At 46.2% G+C, this 15000-nt stretch overlaps 1 protein-coding gene across 6 annotated transcripts in view; it reads right to left on the reverse strand.

Moving 5' to 3' along the window:
- Positions 1 to 15000, reverse strand: part of rnf220b (ring finger protein 220b) — a 29206-nt gene that overhangs the window by 14142 nt on the left and 64 nt on the right. For 3 of the 6 annotated variants that reach the window (XM_082522927.1, XM_082522926.1, XM_082522922.1), the window contains exons 1-2: positions 14286 to 14654; positions 12567 to 13178 (exon numbers count right to left, since the gene is read on the reverse strand). In XM_082522927.1, coding sequence (XP_082379053.1) covers positions 12567 to 13158 — 592 coding nt within the window. In that variant the 5' untranslated portion in view covers positions 13159 to 13178; positions 14286 to 14654. Of the gene's footprint in view, positions 1 to 12566; positions 13179 to 13300; positions 13441 to 14001; positions 14028 to 14285; positions 14655 to 14921 lie in introns of those variants that run through there. The other 3 variants (XM_082522923.1, XM_082522925.1, XM_082522924.1) reach the window with 3 other exon arrangements.

Consider the following 15000-nt stretch of genomic DNA (forward strand, 5'->3'; position numbering starts at 1 on the left):
ATTGTTCCATCAGCTGCGGGTGTGGCCCAGCATACATGTGTCCAATCATCTCATTGATGGAGAGTGGACCGGCTAGCTGTGCGACTGCGTCCCTGTGACCATATTTCCTTTCTCAGGACCTCGGGGCAAAGATCGAACCCTGCCTCCGCTCCGCTCCGACCAATCAATCTGCCCCTCATTGAGATGCATGGCTCAATGATCTTTGATAGTGACTCCAGATTGGAGCGAGGAAGTGGAAGCTGTCCTTGGGTGTGTGTGAAAATACAGGCTTTAATCTTAATCAAGACCAAATGTAATTAAATCTTGTGGCTTTAGATTAGAAACGTGGGCTCCTCGCTGTCTTTACAGACCAGCTTCGTTTACATAACCTGACCCTGAATCTATTTTCAGGACTTCTGGACCAAAAGTCTTTTAAGTCCAACATGAAATGTGTTACTGTTTCCAGTTCACTGATATAGCAACACACTCAATGCAAAACTTCAGCTGCTGCTGACGCAGGCAGCGTGTCTACAAGTGTGCTGTTGTCTATCCTGATACGCTGAAGAAGAAGAAGCACGCCAGTGAGCACGGGGAAAGATGGTGACTGCAATCACTGATAACAAAGCCAGTAAAGTCGTGTACTTTGTTGTCCTAAAACACACGTTAGTAGTTGTTTTAGGGTTTTATTTAAACAGGTTTGTGAAATCAGCTGTAGTCGACAGGTCAGGATGTTTGCATGTACTTAAATCCCTGTAAGAAGTTCAAGAGAAAATCCTGTTTTTAACTTTGGAGTCAAACTGGGTGTTAAAAACTGCGCAAAACTGTGTGAAACTGTGTGAAACTGTAAAACTGTGTAAAACTGTAAAACTGCGTAAAACTGTGTAAAACTGTAAAACTGTGTAAAACTGTAAAACAGCGTAAAACTGTGTAAAACTGCGTAAAACTGCGTAAAACTGTAAAACTGTGTAAAACTGTAAAACAGCGTAAAACTGTGTAAAACTGCGTAAAACTGCGTAAAACTGTAAAACTGTAAAACTGTGTAAAACTGTAAAACTGCGTAAAACTGTGTAAAACTGTAAAACTGTGTAAAACTGTAAAACAGCGTAAAACTGTGTAAAACTGCGTAAAACTGCGTAAAACTGTAAAACTGTGTAAAACTGTGTAAAACTGTAAAACTGTGTAAAACTGTGTAAAACTGCGTAAAACTGTGTAAAACTGTAAAACTGTGTAAAACTGTGTAAAACTGTAAAACTGTGTGAAACTGTAAAACTGTGAAACTGTAAAACTGTGTAAAACTGTAAAACTGTGTAAAACTGTGTGAAACTGTAAAACTGTGAAACTGTAAAACTGTGTAAAACTGTAAAACTGCGTAAAACTGTGTGAAACTGTAAAACTGTGTGAAACTGTAAAACTGTAAAACTGTAAAACTGTGTAAAACTGTGTGAAACTGTAAAACTGTGTAAAACTGTGTAAAACTGTGTAAAACTGCGTAAAACTGTGTAAAACTGTGTAAAACTGTAAAACTGTGTAAAACTGTGTAAAACTGCGTAAAACTGCGTAAAACTGTGTGAAACTGTAAAACTGTGTAAAACTGTAAAACTGTGTAAAACTGTAAAACTGTGTAAAATTGTAAAACTGTGTAAAACTGTGTAAAACTGTGTAAAACTGCGTAAAACTGTGTAAAACTGTGTGAAACTGTAAAACTGTGTAAAATTGTAAAACTGTGTAAAACTGTGTAAAACTGTGTAAAACTGCGTAAAACTGTGTAAAACTGTGTGAAACTGTAAAACTGTGTAAAACTGTGTAAAACTGTGTAAAACTGTGTAAAACTGCGTAAAACTGCGTAAAACTGTGTGAAACTGTAAAACTGTGTGAAACTGTAAAACTGTGTAAAACTGTAAAACTGTGTAAAACTGTGTAAAACTGTAAAACTGTGTGAAACTGCGTAAAACTGTAAAACTGTGTGAAACTGTAAGACTGTAAAACCGCGTTGGTACTGAGCGTGCACATTTGTCCCTGTTTAAAATGAGTTACATGATGCGACAAAGTTAAGGTTCACTTAAGGTTAAGAGAAAACTGAGTTTCAGTAAATATTGAGGTTTAGAGGAAGTCGGGGGACAGTCAGGTATAACCCCCCCGATCTTTTCACACTATAAAAACAGACTTTTTTAAGCTGAGACTTTAATATTTTAATGAGCCATTAAGACTTAAATATGTGCAGGACATTTGCTCAGACTTACTGGTACTATTTTACGCTTTTTAAAGAGCTGTGATGTGGTTCTTTGTTCACGTGAGGATCAAACGCAGTGTAATTTGGTAACTGAGCGTCTGTTTGGGTCACTGGATCAGCCAAACTTCAAATCAGGTCAAACTTTCCTTTGTACATTTTCAAAGTGGTCCTGACTTGATGTAACTTCTTTGTATTAGTTACTCTGAACACCTTATTCCTGAAACAACCATTACAGGGAAAAACCCAAACCAGCTGCACAGCAATGAAATCAGCTTACAAGAAAAGGGCTAAAGCTGCGGGCCACAAAGTGTCAGCTCTCGACTCTGGCATGCTTTTGCTGAGCGCTGTCTGTCAAAGTCATGCCGTCACTTTGGATCAGGAAGCCAGTGACAACGGACAGCGACAGCGCCGTTCACCGGCGGTCTGTCAGTCATTCTGATGGCGACAACCTGCACTCACAAGACAGCCTGAAACACACAGATATCCGGCTCTGTCTCACTCTGTCAAAACCTGAAGCTCTCTCAAGACTCTAAAGGCAACCAATCTCCCTCTGCAGTTTTCAAAGTTTAACTTAAATGTATTTTTGCCAGGAGGGAGAAGAGAAATATGACAATTCGATGACAATATCTACGACACAGTGGCCACCACTCTCCTCTAAAGTAAGGGTGGAATAAGCAGGTGTTTGAGCTGGCCTCTGAAAGTCGGGAAACACCAGCAAATTGTCAGAAAAGCCTTCCAGCAGTAGCAAAGGTTTCCTGCACGTTAGCAACTGCAACTCCTCTGATCTGGTTAATGCAATATTTCTTTTATGTAGCAAACAATCATTAATGTTCAATCAATGGATCAATGAGTTCTGCAGTGTTTCTTTAGCACAGGTGTTTATGAGAAAGAGGCAGGATGACAGAAAGAGACGCTAACAGACACATCACTCCAAAAATACAGATCGCTATTACCCAGACCGCTGATTAATACACATTAATGCTCGCTCGCTCTCCTATTATTCCGTGGCGTCCTCATCACGTCTCATTTTCATTTCCCTTCTCACTCGTTCTCTCAATTAGTGCTTAATAAGGAGAAAATGAGGGGATCGCTCTGTTGCTTGCAAGGACTCGACTTTTCTAAACAGATCGAGACAAACACTGTGTGTGTGTGTGTGTGTGTGTGTGTGTGTGTGTGTGTGTGTGTGTGTGTGTGTCTCACACTCACAGTTTAATTAGTGCAGCAGGACACTGACACTGACACCGCGGACTTTTCTTTTACTTTATTACCTCGTCTCCTCGTCCGGTTCTCCGGTCCGGAGACGAGCATGGTTGACAGGTGTGACACGCAGACGCACGCACCGTAGCTTTGCCTCATTAAACAAACGTAAGGCCAGAATTTTAGTGTTTGTAACGCACCAAAACTCGACAGGAGCAAAGCCTGCCACTCTTATTTAAAACAGGAAAGAAAGATTAACTCGATTTGAACTGTTGCATGAAGCACGCTGTGGAAACGCAGACGAGGTCCACAGACGGTGCTGAGAGGCTACAGAGAAGCTGTTGGAGTATAATAAAAACAGAGATAACATGAGCTCTGCTGTTACGACTGATTGGACAAAAAGGAGAAAAAATGAAGATTTTGCTTCTACAGCTTCTTTAAAACACTGCTCTCTGAGAAGGAAACAGACCGGCTGAGAAGGAAGCATTTTTTATAAAACTGATCGCATGGATCAGCATCATTATCATCATCATCACTCTTCATCAATCAGCCTTAAGAAGGCTGCTCTTAAATTACCTGAACTAACTGAATTCAAGCATTTTTCTTGTGATTTTTCTGTTTGTTCTCCTGTACTCGCTTCATTTGTTTAAAAGTGGAAACATACAGCATGAAGACTGGCAGGAAAAAAGGGGCAATTAAAATATGCTCCGATTAAAAGGAGAAAGGTGAGCTCATAAAGAAAGAACAGAATTCATCTGGTTAGCCAGAGAGGAAATGATCGCACATTTAGTAACAACAGTCAGAGAAATAATAACTTACTGTCTTTGAGGTGATTAATACTAAAAACTCCTGAACGTGAGGAAATCGCACAGTTTGCTCAAAACCAACAAAAACCCTGCAGATGCTGTTTCAAAGAATCTGTTTTCATTCTGAAACGACTGCAGTCGTGCACGCCAGCGTTTGCCAAGAAAAAAGCCTGATCAGTCTGATCCACAGCTGTTACTGTGCCGTCTTTTTACACTGGATTGTTGCTTTAGCCAAGTCATTTTGACACAAACAAGCGCATACGCTGCCCAACTCGCTCCCACCTGTTTTCCCATCACACACCTGTCCCACATGCACTTTGTGCAGCGCAGGTGAGCAGTGGAAACCTCACCCATCAGGCAACAGCACTCTAGAGAGACTTAACTAGTAGCACACTTCAAACAAAGTCTGAATGGTTTGTTTTTTCCAGGCAATGTGTAGCCGGAAAAAAGGACCCCGCATCGGGCCTGAAAGCAGTGTGAGCGGACAGCATCCTACTTTGGCTTCGTCCGTGAGCATCGCTGCAGATAAGACCTATCGCTCTCATCTCTCTCCTCGAGATAAGATCTGATACTGTCAGAAACGCCGCGCGACTGCTGCTGGTACGAGAGCACCACGAGCACCTGGTGTGTGATACACCTGTGTTTGGGTTAGTCACACTTCCTGAGGATGTTATTGTGTCTGCCTGGAGGAGCAAACAATTACAGCAGATGACGATGGTTTTATCTTCAAATGCTGGAAAGATACAGATGATTGAGCAGCTTCTCTTCAGTGACCCGCAGACACAAAGGCGAGGTTTTTAAGCGCTGATCGTGATAACTCATCGTGTACAAAGCGCCAAATTCTAAAGAAATCCACGAGGACGACGTATTCTTCAAGGAAGGAAAGCACTTGCTGATGTTCGTCGTTCTTGTTTTAGCGTTCACGCTTTTATAGGTGAAAATAAAGTTTTACATTTCAGTCCATGTAGAAGTAAGAAAACAAGAGACAAATTACAACAGGACAAACAAGCAAAGTGAGAACAACTGCCTTAGAGGTGAGTCGTTGCATCAATCAGCCACTACAGTGCAAACAAAGGTGAGCCGTATATAACGCTGCTGTTTTCTTTTGTGGCAAAAGGGCGCAACAGCTCAGCCTGCAGTGTGAGGCACCCCGGCACAGACGGGCGCCTCTCCCGAATTAGATGCCTTGTTAGGAAAAAGATATAGTGAGCTTTAATACAAGGCTCTGAGCAGAGGGGACAAGCTGGAAAGGCTTTTGCTGTTTTTGTGTGCGACTGGTAAGAAATGTGTCTGCAAACACACATCTCAGTGTGTGTGTCATTTACACTCACTGCCGTGTAGCCGTGGTGAGCGCAGCGCCGTGTGAGCCCCCCGTCAGCAAACACAGGAGAACAAAGAGGCCGGTGGCAGCGCCAGCGGGTGTAGATCTTCTCCGCTGTGTTGTCACTCCGCGAGGTCACGCAGGCGCCGCTCACAGTTCACTCTCCTCCACATGACTGATCAGGAGACTGGACTGAACCGGGCAACACGCACCAAGGTCGGCTCAGAAGCAGCTCTAACCCTCAGCTGATGTGATAATGATCCAACATCAGTCTGATTTATTTATTTAATGCAGCAGCAGCTGCCTCGAAGCACTTTATACGGAGCCCGGCGCTAACACGAGCAAACTTAGAAGAGCTGCTTAGTGTTCTTGTTTGATTCCATGGTGAGCATTCAGGGCAATCCTGAAAGGATCTCATAATGTTTCGAGTAAGCAAACACAGATTTCTGGCACTTTGAACTTCCTGTTTCCTTACACGACAATCTTTTTTTTTCTAATAACAATATAATTACGCCTTCTTTTGAAACCTGTTCAAATAAAACTCCTGGGGATTCACAGCTGGCACAATTGCACTGCACATCTGCGTGCGGATCTCATTTTTCAGATGTCGGCGGGATTATTACAGAAGCGCTTTGACAGCGTTATGTAAGATCAGCCTCTGTGAGTCTCAGGATGGCAGCATTTGCATTGAAACAATCCACAGCATGTATCCCATAATCATTCAGCGATTGATTTGTGATTGGGCTAATAGGGTCGTGACCGAGACAATAGGACGTATAAAGAGTCTCTGCTCTCACTCGGCTTCACAGACTCGCAGCCGGCCTGCCGAGCGCTGCCTGTGTGGTCTGCGGGGACAATTAGCACAATCTCCATACTAATGGCAGTTTGTAATGGACACTGCTGAGCCTGCCAGCCGCTGCGTGCACGCCGGTTTCCTTGCATATGCATGTGTGTGTAAGGGAATGTTTGAATATGCGCATATCCTTCCTCCCTGTGTGCAGCTTGGCATCTCCTCAAGACGAGGTACAGATGATGCACTGAGCTTCTGTGCTGATGTATTTTTATGTGCGTGAGTGTAAGTCGCCCGTGTTTTACTGAGGCGAACCTCGTCTCCTCCCCTTTTGCTTGCAGCTCTAACCCTGCTCCACGGCCACTCATTAGCACCATAATAAAGACCTGAGACGACACGTAAAAGGTTATATACTGCTGGACTGCTGCTTTCCTACCAATTATCAGAGCTGTGATTTATGGCTGAGACCCAATGCAGCTCTCTGTGGAGAACTGGGGGAGTGTTTACACCTCTACACAGCGGGGTGAGGGGTCAGTCCTGCTAAACTTTGACCTTTCAGGCAGAGGTGCATAGCAGAGAGTTGGGCAAACAGTTAAGCACCGCTGGAAGCGACTTGATCGATCAGAGGGTCTTTAGGATGCACGTGGAAGTAATCTGTGCCGTTTCCTGTGCAGGAACGTGGTTATATAATTATTTAACCCCCCCACCCCAACTTTCAGTGTGTAAAATCACTCCCTGTTTGCTGAGTTGTTTGAGTTTCCCAACTCGGAGTGTGAAATTTATGCACTACACAACGCCGTCAAGAAATTCCCACACTGGAAGGCAGAGACAGGAGCCCGTGGTGTATAAACCACTTTGCGCTAACAGTCCCACAGTGCATAACGCTGCATTTTATAGCAGGAGAATTTACCATCCTACTGGGCAAAATGACAATTATTCATAAAAGTTCAAACTCTCAATTTGTTGCTCACTGGAGTAAACTGCTGGTGTCTCTTATATGGATACGCTGACATTTTCCAGGCCCCTGAAGTCATTTTCCTTTTATTCATTTTTTATTTTGTGAATCACCCCAAAAAATGCGCACTTGTTAATCAACAAAAAGTGCCAATCCTGCTCCCTGAGCCACTGAGTGATGTCAGGAAGTCGTGTATCTGGGAGGTGAAACTACCACGCCTGGCGTGCCTTTCACTTATTGGCTTTTGTCGAGCTCCTCCACAGCTGGGAGACTTGCAACAAGCACAATTGACATGCTGTAATGAGGTCTGTGTGTGTCACTGGCAGACAAGCGCTTACACACACACACGTATAGTTTCCATCATATATATGTGTTGGTTGCTGGCTGTTATCCAAGCATGCAGGATTGGTGGGGTCTTGCTGTCTGTCTCCTCAGCGGCATGTGTTTAACCCCAGAATTTGGCCTTCATGCCCTCCCTATCTGCCTCGCTGATTTGTTAAGCTCCAGGGACAGGACGAAGGACGTGTGTGTGTGTGTGTGTGTGTGTGTGTGTGTGTGTGTGTGTGTGTGTGTGTGTGTGTGTGCTACTTCTTACCAACACGGATTCAATCTAGCGAAACAGCATCTTTACCCCGAGCGTTTCCTATGCGCACACACACGTACGAAGGCTTTGATGTGAGATCACAGGCAGCAGGTCGATCAGCTGCACGTATAGAAAAGCAGAAACGGAGCAAAGAAAAGATGGAAAGAAGGCGTTCGTTTCAACGAGGAGGCTGTGTTAACGACCTCTGAGCCCCGCGCTCGTTACAACTCGCGCTCTTTACCTCGATGTCTCACACTCGAGCCTTCCACTCTGCAGCCACACCAGCTCGTGTGGGACGATCACGGCAGGAGACGGAGGCAGAGGCATCAACTACAAGATGTGTTATGACTCATGTTCTGTTGACCGTCTAACAGGTGCTGATGGTCACTGCAAAAAAAGACCCCCTCCTCCCCCCTCCTCCCCCCTGCTACTGTAAAATCTGCTTCCAGACCCACAGAAGTCTCGTCTGTCTGTGACGAGCAGTGTGGTCCACAGCCTCCTGAAGACGCTGGCATGTGTAGAGAACGCCTACACACACACACAAATGCTGCACACTCCATTCGCACATGCACAAACATATATGGGACCACACAGCGCACTTCTACACCAAGACAAGCTCCCTGCTTCCAGCCTTCATACGACGGAGAGAAGGAGGTAGAACAAAAAAAGCTGAGAAGACTTTCCCCTCCTGCCAGGATGAAAGCCTCCTTTAGTTGGGAGAACATTAGGAGGACAAACCACCATCACAACAGGAGGGGGAACAGCCAACCACGACGTGCTCTCACATCAAACGCAGCCACCATTAATATTGTAATGCTTCCTCCCCGAGCGCCGAAAACTAGGAACAAGACTGCAGTGTGGTCAGCGTACGAAGTGCTTACACCATGCAACTTTAAACAGACTCAGCATCGCCTCTCTGTGTGTGAAGCTGCCCGGTGACATTTCAGATCCTTTTTTATTTTCAGTCGGGAGAAAATGATGCTACACTTTTTTTCTACACCGTACTTTCCAATAAATGTGGTCTTATTTCCTTTAGTTCTTCATTTCCTGCCTCCTATTTTTACAAAACGTCACTTTTTGCAATGAACTTTTCTCACAGCACAGAAAAACAAAATCATAGCAAAGAACAAACCCTGCCCTGACGCATAAGGTTAGCGTGACTGTTGATGCATGCAGTCCATATGCTAGTCTGCCAGATAAGGAGTGTACACATAGGGAATTATAGCAGGTACTATATGTGTATGCATGAGCATTGAGTGGCTGCTATTGATCTCCTGTGGTCTGCTGGGGGATGTAAACACTGCGTCTTTCAACGAGAAGCTCAGCTCGATATGAACAGCCTTCAACGACAGCTGCACACAAAACACGGCAGGCGAGTCCTTCTTATCAAATCAGCAGAAACAACTGCAGTACGAGAGAGGCAGAGGTGTGAAGGTGTAAGACAAGTTACAAGCACAATAAGTACATTTTTTAAAATGTGCGTTCGTGGTGGCTGCAGAAGCTGACAATATTCATATTTTCATGACCGAAGCAACACCAGCAGTCCTTAATTCACTTCCTAAGAAATGATAAATAAACTCATGTTCACCCAAACTCGCAGCAGCTTCGTTTGGAATGAGCTCAAACCCATCATGTGCCACGCGCCACGTCTAAGGCGAATATCGATTCTGCTCGAGCCGCACGGCGTGCCAACAACCCGTGAGTAACCAACCGTGGAGGACACTTGCACACTGAGCGCATCTGGTGGAGACTCCTCCGAGTGTGTCATGCTTAAATGTTTCCCCGCTGATACCTTCCCGCGGGACGTCGTTTCACGCAGGTGAGACTCTCGGAGCCTTCTCTTCCGAGTGAGGGTAACGCCTCCAGCGGCTCATTCAAAGGCCGAGTGTGGCCCTTCTTGCGTGCAGGCTCGGCACTCGCTCAGGAGATCGTTTAGGCTTTCATTCATCATTTTTTCCAACCTGACACAAGTAAACATGCAGTATAAAGTACAGTCACGTTTTGGAGAGGCCGTTTGTGAAATACACCAAACAGTGCTAAAGATTTACAACTGACAAGGACGTTTTTTATTTACCAAAGAAAAGTTCAATTAAAAGTTTTGTTATCTGCTGTTTTTAATATTCCGTTTGCCTTCACATGATTTCTGCAGGTGAAGGTGTTCTGGCAGCTGAATCCGCCGTTTAAGTGCTGCATCACAACACTAGTGCTCTCAAACATCTGGCTCCCATTATCACAGCTGTCACTTAGCTTTGCCACCACTGTGAGACGCACACACATGCACGTACGCACACACATGCACGTACGCACACACATGCACGTACGCACACACATGCACGTACGCACACACATGCACGTACGCACACGCAGCATCTGGCCCTGGCATGTTTTTTGCCACTCTACTCCTCCGGTTTCCCAAACTCGTGTTTCTGGTAAAGGAGCATTTTAGTTCCAGCTCAGTCCTGCAGTGGGAAGCGTCTCCCTGAGGAAAATAAGCACGACTCGCTCCAGTGAAGACATCTGCCCTTTGAAAGCGAGCGTGGCTGTTTGAACAGCTGTCAGTGCACACCGTGCATCTCAGACCTTCCCTGATAAAACGGCGGCGAGCCTGGGAGGGGAAATTGACACGAGGAAGACACTAAATGGACAGAAAAGGTGGCCGATGGCAATGACAGGCGACGCAGGTGGGGAGAGGTACGGTGTACCCGCTTGCTTGTCTGGACTGACAAAGAAACATGAGAGGAAACAAAACGCGTGGTCACCTGTGCGCACTGCTGGAGACAAAAACTCCTGCAGATCTTTCTGCTGATGGAAAACACCGAGGAGGAAGCTCACACAGGGAAAAGCCATTAGTTACTGTGTGTTCTGACAATGTAAATGTTTTGTATGTTTACAGGACCCGGTTTAAATATTCAGGTGTGCTGCGGAGCCACAGAGGGTCTCAGTACAAAGGGCCGAAAATGTTAAATGAAGATTTAAAAAGAAGCAAAACTCTGCACTGATGAAAAAACTAAAGGTAGGATTTTATGGTCTGCTTCGTACTTCCGCGAGAGCGCCTGCTGCCGCTGTGTGCGAGCAGCAGGCGCTCTCGCACCCAAAGAAGATTTCAAGCTTAACACTTAAGACTTTTGGTCCTGAAGTGACTGTCTGTTACCCAGTCAAGAGGAACAAGTGTATGTCAGACTTAGGAAAGTGCTGGGAGCTCAATTGCATTAAGGCTCTTAGTTTGCCCGAGCTGCAATCTAATTGGATAAAGCTGGAAAAGCAGCTTCCAATGTGCATGAATCCATTTTTCCTTTGGCACAGAGATGCTCCCCATGTTCCAGTCGACCCCGTCTTTTGTCCTTGTCAACATTCCCCAAATGAGATTCCCAAAATCAGGAGGTAAGCGCGCACGCACGAGCGCGCCGAGCAAACACTGTCAGGCAGACACACCTCTCACACCAGCGCGCCGGCTGGCATCTCGTCTTTCCCTGTCCTTATTAAAATTCCATATTGAGATTCCTCGCTGCCACTCCGCCTCCCTGGCCCTGTCACTCAGCTACCAGCCGACGACAAAATCAGCAAGTTTGCACAAAGACGAGCACATATGCATAGAGACACACACACGGCGCACAATCCAAACTTTTCTTAAGACGACTCGTCCCTGCTGCCGCCCTTTATGTGTGGGATGAAAGTTTCCTTTAGGTGAAATGTACGAGAGCGCGTATCTCCCCCCCCCCGCCTTTGCCCCCTCTCCATCTCACCCCCACCCCCAGCTCCCTCTCATTGTCATTATTTTCGATGGTGTCCCCCTCTGATCTGCTGAGCCTTTGGGTGCTCTCTCCTCTCTCTCCTCCCTGGTCCCTTTCATCTGTCAGGCGCTCCCCTTTGGCGACCGCCACTGAGGGGGTTTGATTTCCCATCATGCCTAGCATCGCCTCCCCGACTCTGGCTCCTTCACTCCCTCCCCGCTGCCTCTGAGGCGAGTGTTGTGCCCCCGCGTCGTTGGGCAATTATCCCTGGGAGTAATGAGGAGCGTCTCTCCCTCTGCGGTACGCTGACTGACACCTCTCCCACTCATTTGTCAACAAATCAGACGGCTGGTGTGGGCGGCCATATTGAGCTGAGGGTTGTCGTAGGGAAGCTCAGGCTGAGGCGCATCGCCACGTCTCCCTCTCTCTTTTTCTGTATCCTCCTCCATCCCTTCCTCTCTATCTCTGCCACCTCGTTATCTCTGACAGGGTGTCATTCGTTCCAACTCTCACTCCTCCCGTGTTAACCCTCCACACGCTCCCATGTATTTGTGTTCCTCAGCCACCAAGAGAAATCTGACTTCCAACAGCCCTAATGGTCATATGTGGCTAATGATCACTGAGCTGAATAAGTGACAGCGTTCAATTTATTTGTGTGGAAGCCGCTCACAGCCTGCCTCTGTAAACACTTTGCCCGACTACATGCTGACGACTAAAGTGCAGAAGGGGGAAATGTTTTCAGATATGCCTTTACTCACAAAAGCTCCTTTCAATTTGTCACCTTTAGTGGATGCAGCTGCAGAGGATATGTTACCCTCATTGGCCCTGTCATGTCAGGGGCGAGCAAAGCCTTTGATGTGCTGGTTAAACGCTGCATACTTTAAAGAAGCCCGATGAGTGACTGCGCTTTCTCTTTAGATACGAGCTGGGAGAATTGTGCAAACATAACAGCGCGTCGTGTGCGTCTCACTCACTGTGCTCTTTGCGCTCCTCGGGGCTCGATGAAGCCTCTCCATCAGACAGCAGGCCGGACATGGAGAACAGCTTCCTCCCCGACTCCTCCCCAGCTTTGAGGGAGCCTCCGAGGGAGCCAAAGTCAAACTCCTTCCCCTCCACCTCTGGAAAGCAGCTTTTCAGCCTCTTGGCGGGGGTGAAAGCAGACTGGTAACCCCCGGACTCCCTCTCATCTTGAGGCGAGGAGAAAGGCCGGAAGGCGCCCACACCGCTGTGGTTGAGCATGCCCAGGGTGGAGCAGTCCAGGTTTGGTGGGGTGAACTGTGGGTGCAGGTGGAGCAGGGAGGCCGGGAAGTCTCGGGACGAAAAGGTGCCTGACATGGGGCCCTGGCGCTGATACATGGAGGTAAACGTGTAGGAGGCTGAAGGGAAGGGGAGGTGGAGGTCCTTCTCCACAGAGACGGGGACGCCGAAGGGCCTCGGCGCTTGGCAGGGGACAGAGGCGTCTCGGCCAGACTCTGCAGTGGAAGCTAGGACCATCAGGGCAGGGGACGCCAGTGGAGCCGGTAGGTAGGAGGGGCTGTCCATCTTGAAGGGGCGGTGGAGGTCCATTCACCTCCTTTATGCTGGTTCTGAGAAGACGAGGAGACAAACGAGAGGAGAGAGAAAAGTGTTTGGATGAGACACAAGAAGAAATGATTCTCAGTGACTGTTGTTAGGCAGACAGGAAATTATTTCATTTTGTCAAATTTACAGGAAATTGTTTGATGTCCTCTTTAACGACAAGATCTTGATTTCTTCATTTTGTGAAATACACCCAGCTGCTTATGTGAGGCATTTTTACAATTACAGGTTTCGACTAATTTCAGCAGAAAAATGGGTTTGAGGAGGCCTACTGCGCCTGTAAATAATTACGACGGGAATAAATTGCCAATAAAACACACACGTAGCTGGAGCCTGCAAAGGATCGTTTTGATAGCGAAGTCTAAGCGATTAAATTGGGGAAATCATGCAAACGCATTTGGGAAAGACGACGATTCTTTTTTTCTCCTTCTTCTTTCAGACTTGAAAAGAGAATAAATCAAGACAAATGTGTCCGGTAAAATTAAATTCTAGGAATATTTTTGTTGTTGTTTTTATTCTTTTTTGTTCTAAGGCACAAAAGTAATCTGTGCTGACGCGCAAAAGACTGATCCGCTTTAGTTATTGAGAAGTTTGAAAAAGTGCGCTTCATATGAAATGATGAGAGGCCTCAAACAGGGAAAAAGGTTTGGGCCCACACAACCACTTATTTTTTCTTACATCAGAAGCAAAACTATTCAGGAAATTTACCAAAAACAAAATAAAAGTTGGGACTCTTAAGAGGGACAAAAACGACTTAATTTTTTTAAAACAAAAAAAGCCCCTAAATGAACAAACTGGCAAAATACAGACGAAACGTTGCAAATTACTGACAGTTTTTCAGCGCCTCGAACTTTCTGCTCGCGTCCAAGAGCGCAAATGCGACCCCGGTTTATCCCAGGAATTAGCCTCCCACCGTTTTTCCAAGTCTTTCCACGAGTGTGTTATAAAAGTGGGGGCTTTTTTCTCAGTAAGCTCACAAGTTCCCTAACTTTAGGAAAACACACGCAACAAAACCTCACACCAGAACACATGGCAATCAAAAAGCCAATTAAACCAATTAAACCAAATGAAGGCGTAATCACTGGAATTATCGCGAAGCATCAGTCGGCACTTACCGTGATGAAGTCTCGAAGCGAGATTTATTTCGCCGCCAACTCTCTCTCTTTCTCACTTTGCCTTTCTTCCAAGTTACAGTTAATTTCAAGGACGCGGCACTTTCTCCCGGTTACGCAGGAATGAGAGAGGGAAAAAGACCTGCAGCTGCGGGCAGCGTCGGCTTTTTCGGTCCTCCTCCAGATGTTGTGAGTGTTTACGAGTTAAGGCTGAGATGAGGCGCGTAGCTGCTGTGTTCCTGCGCAGGATCGAGGCATCAGTGAGTGGACTGGCTGCGGGTCGGTCTGTCTCTGTTGGTCTGTGCGCTCTCTGTGACAATCCCCCCTCCACCCCTCTCTTTCCACTTTACCCTGCCCTCTTTCTCTGTAGCCTCGTCCCCCCCACCCCTCTCTCCTCCGCGCTCTCCCCCTGAGACACGCCGCGTGCGATGGACACATTCAATTTCTCGTCCTCGTTTAAGGTGAGTTACAGTGAAATTGAGTCAAAAGAAAAATGCACTTATCAGCTGCCCACAGAGTAGGGGTGGGTGTGGATAAGAAGAGAACTTGAGGGATTAAAAGTGTCAGATTATATCTGCGAATATAGAATCAAACGTGGTAACTTTCACTGAAAACTCGTGAATATCCGGTTATTGTCACCTGCGCTTCTTAACTCGCAGAGTCGAATCCACCACATCAGTCTGAGTTTATGAAGGACATGCATGCACCAAAATTAAAC

Source organism: Aulonocara stuartgranti (assembly GCF_965226115.1).
Source record: "Aulonocara stuartgranti genome assembly, chromosome: 23".
NCBI lineage: Eukaryota > Metazoa > Chordata > Actinopteri > Cichliformes > Cichlidae > Aulonocara > Aulonocara stuartgranti.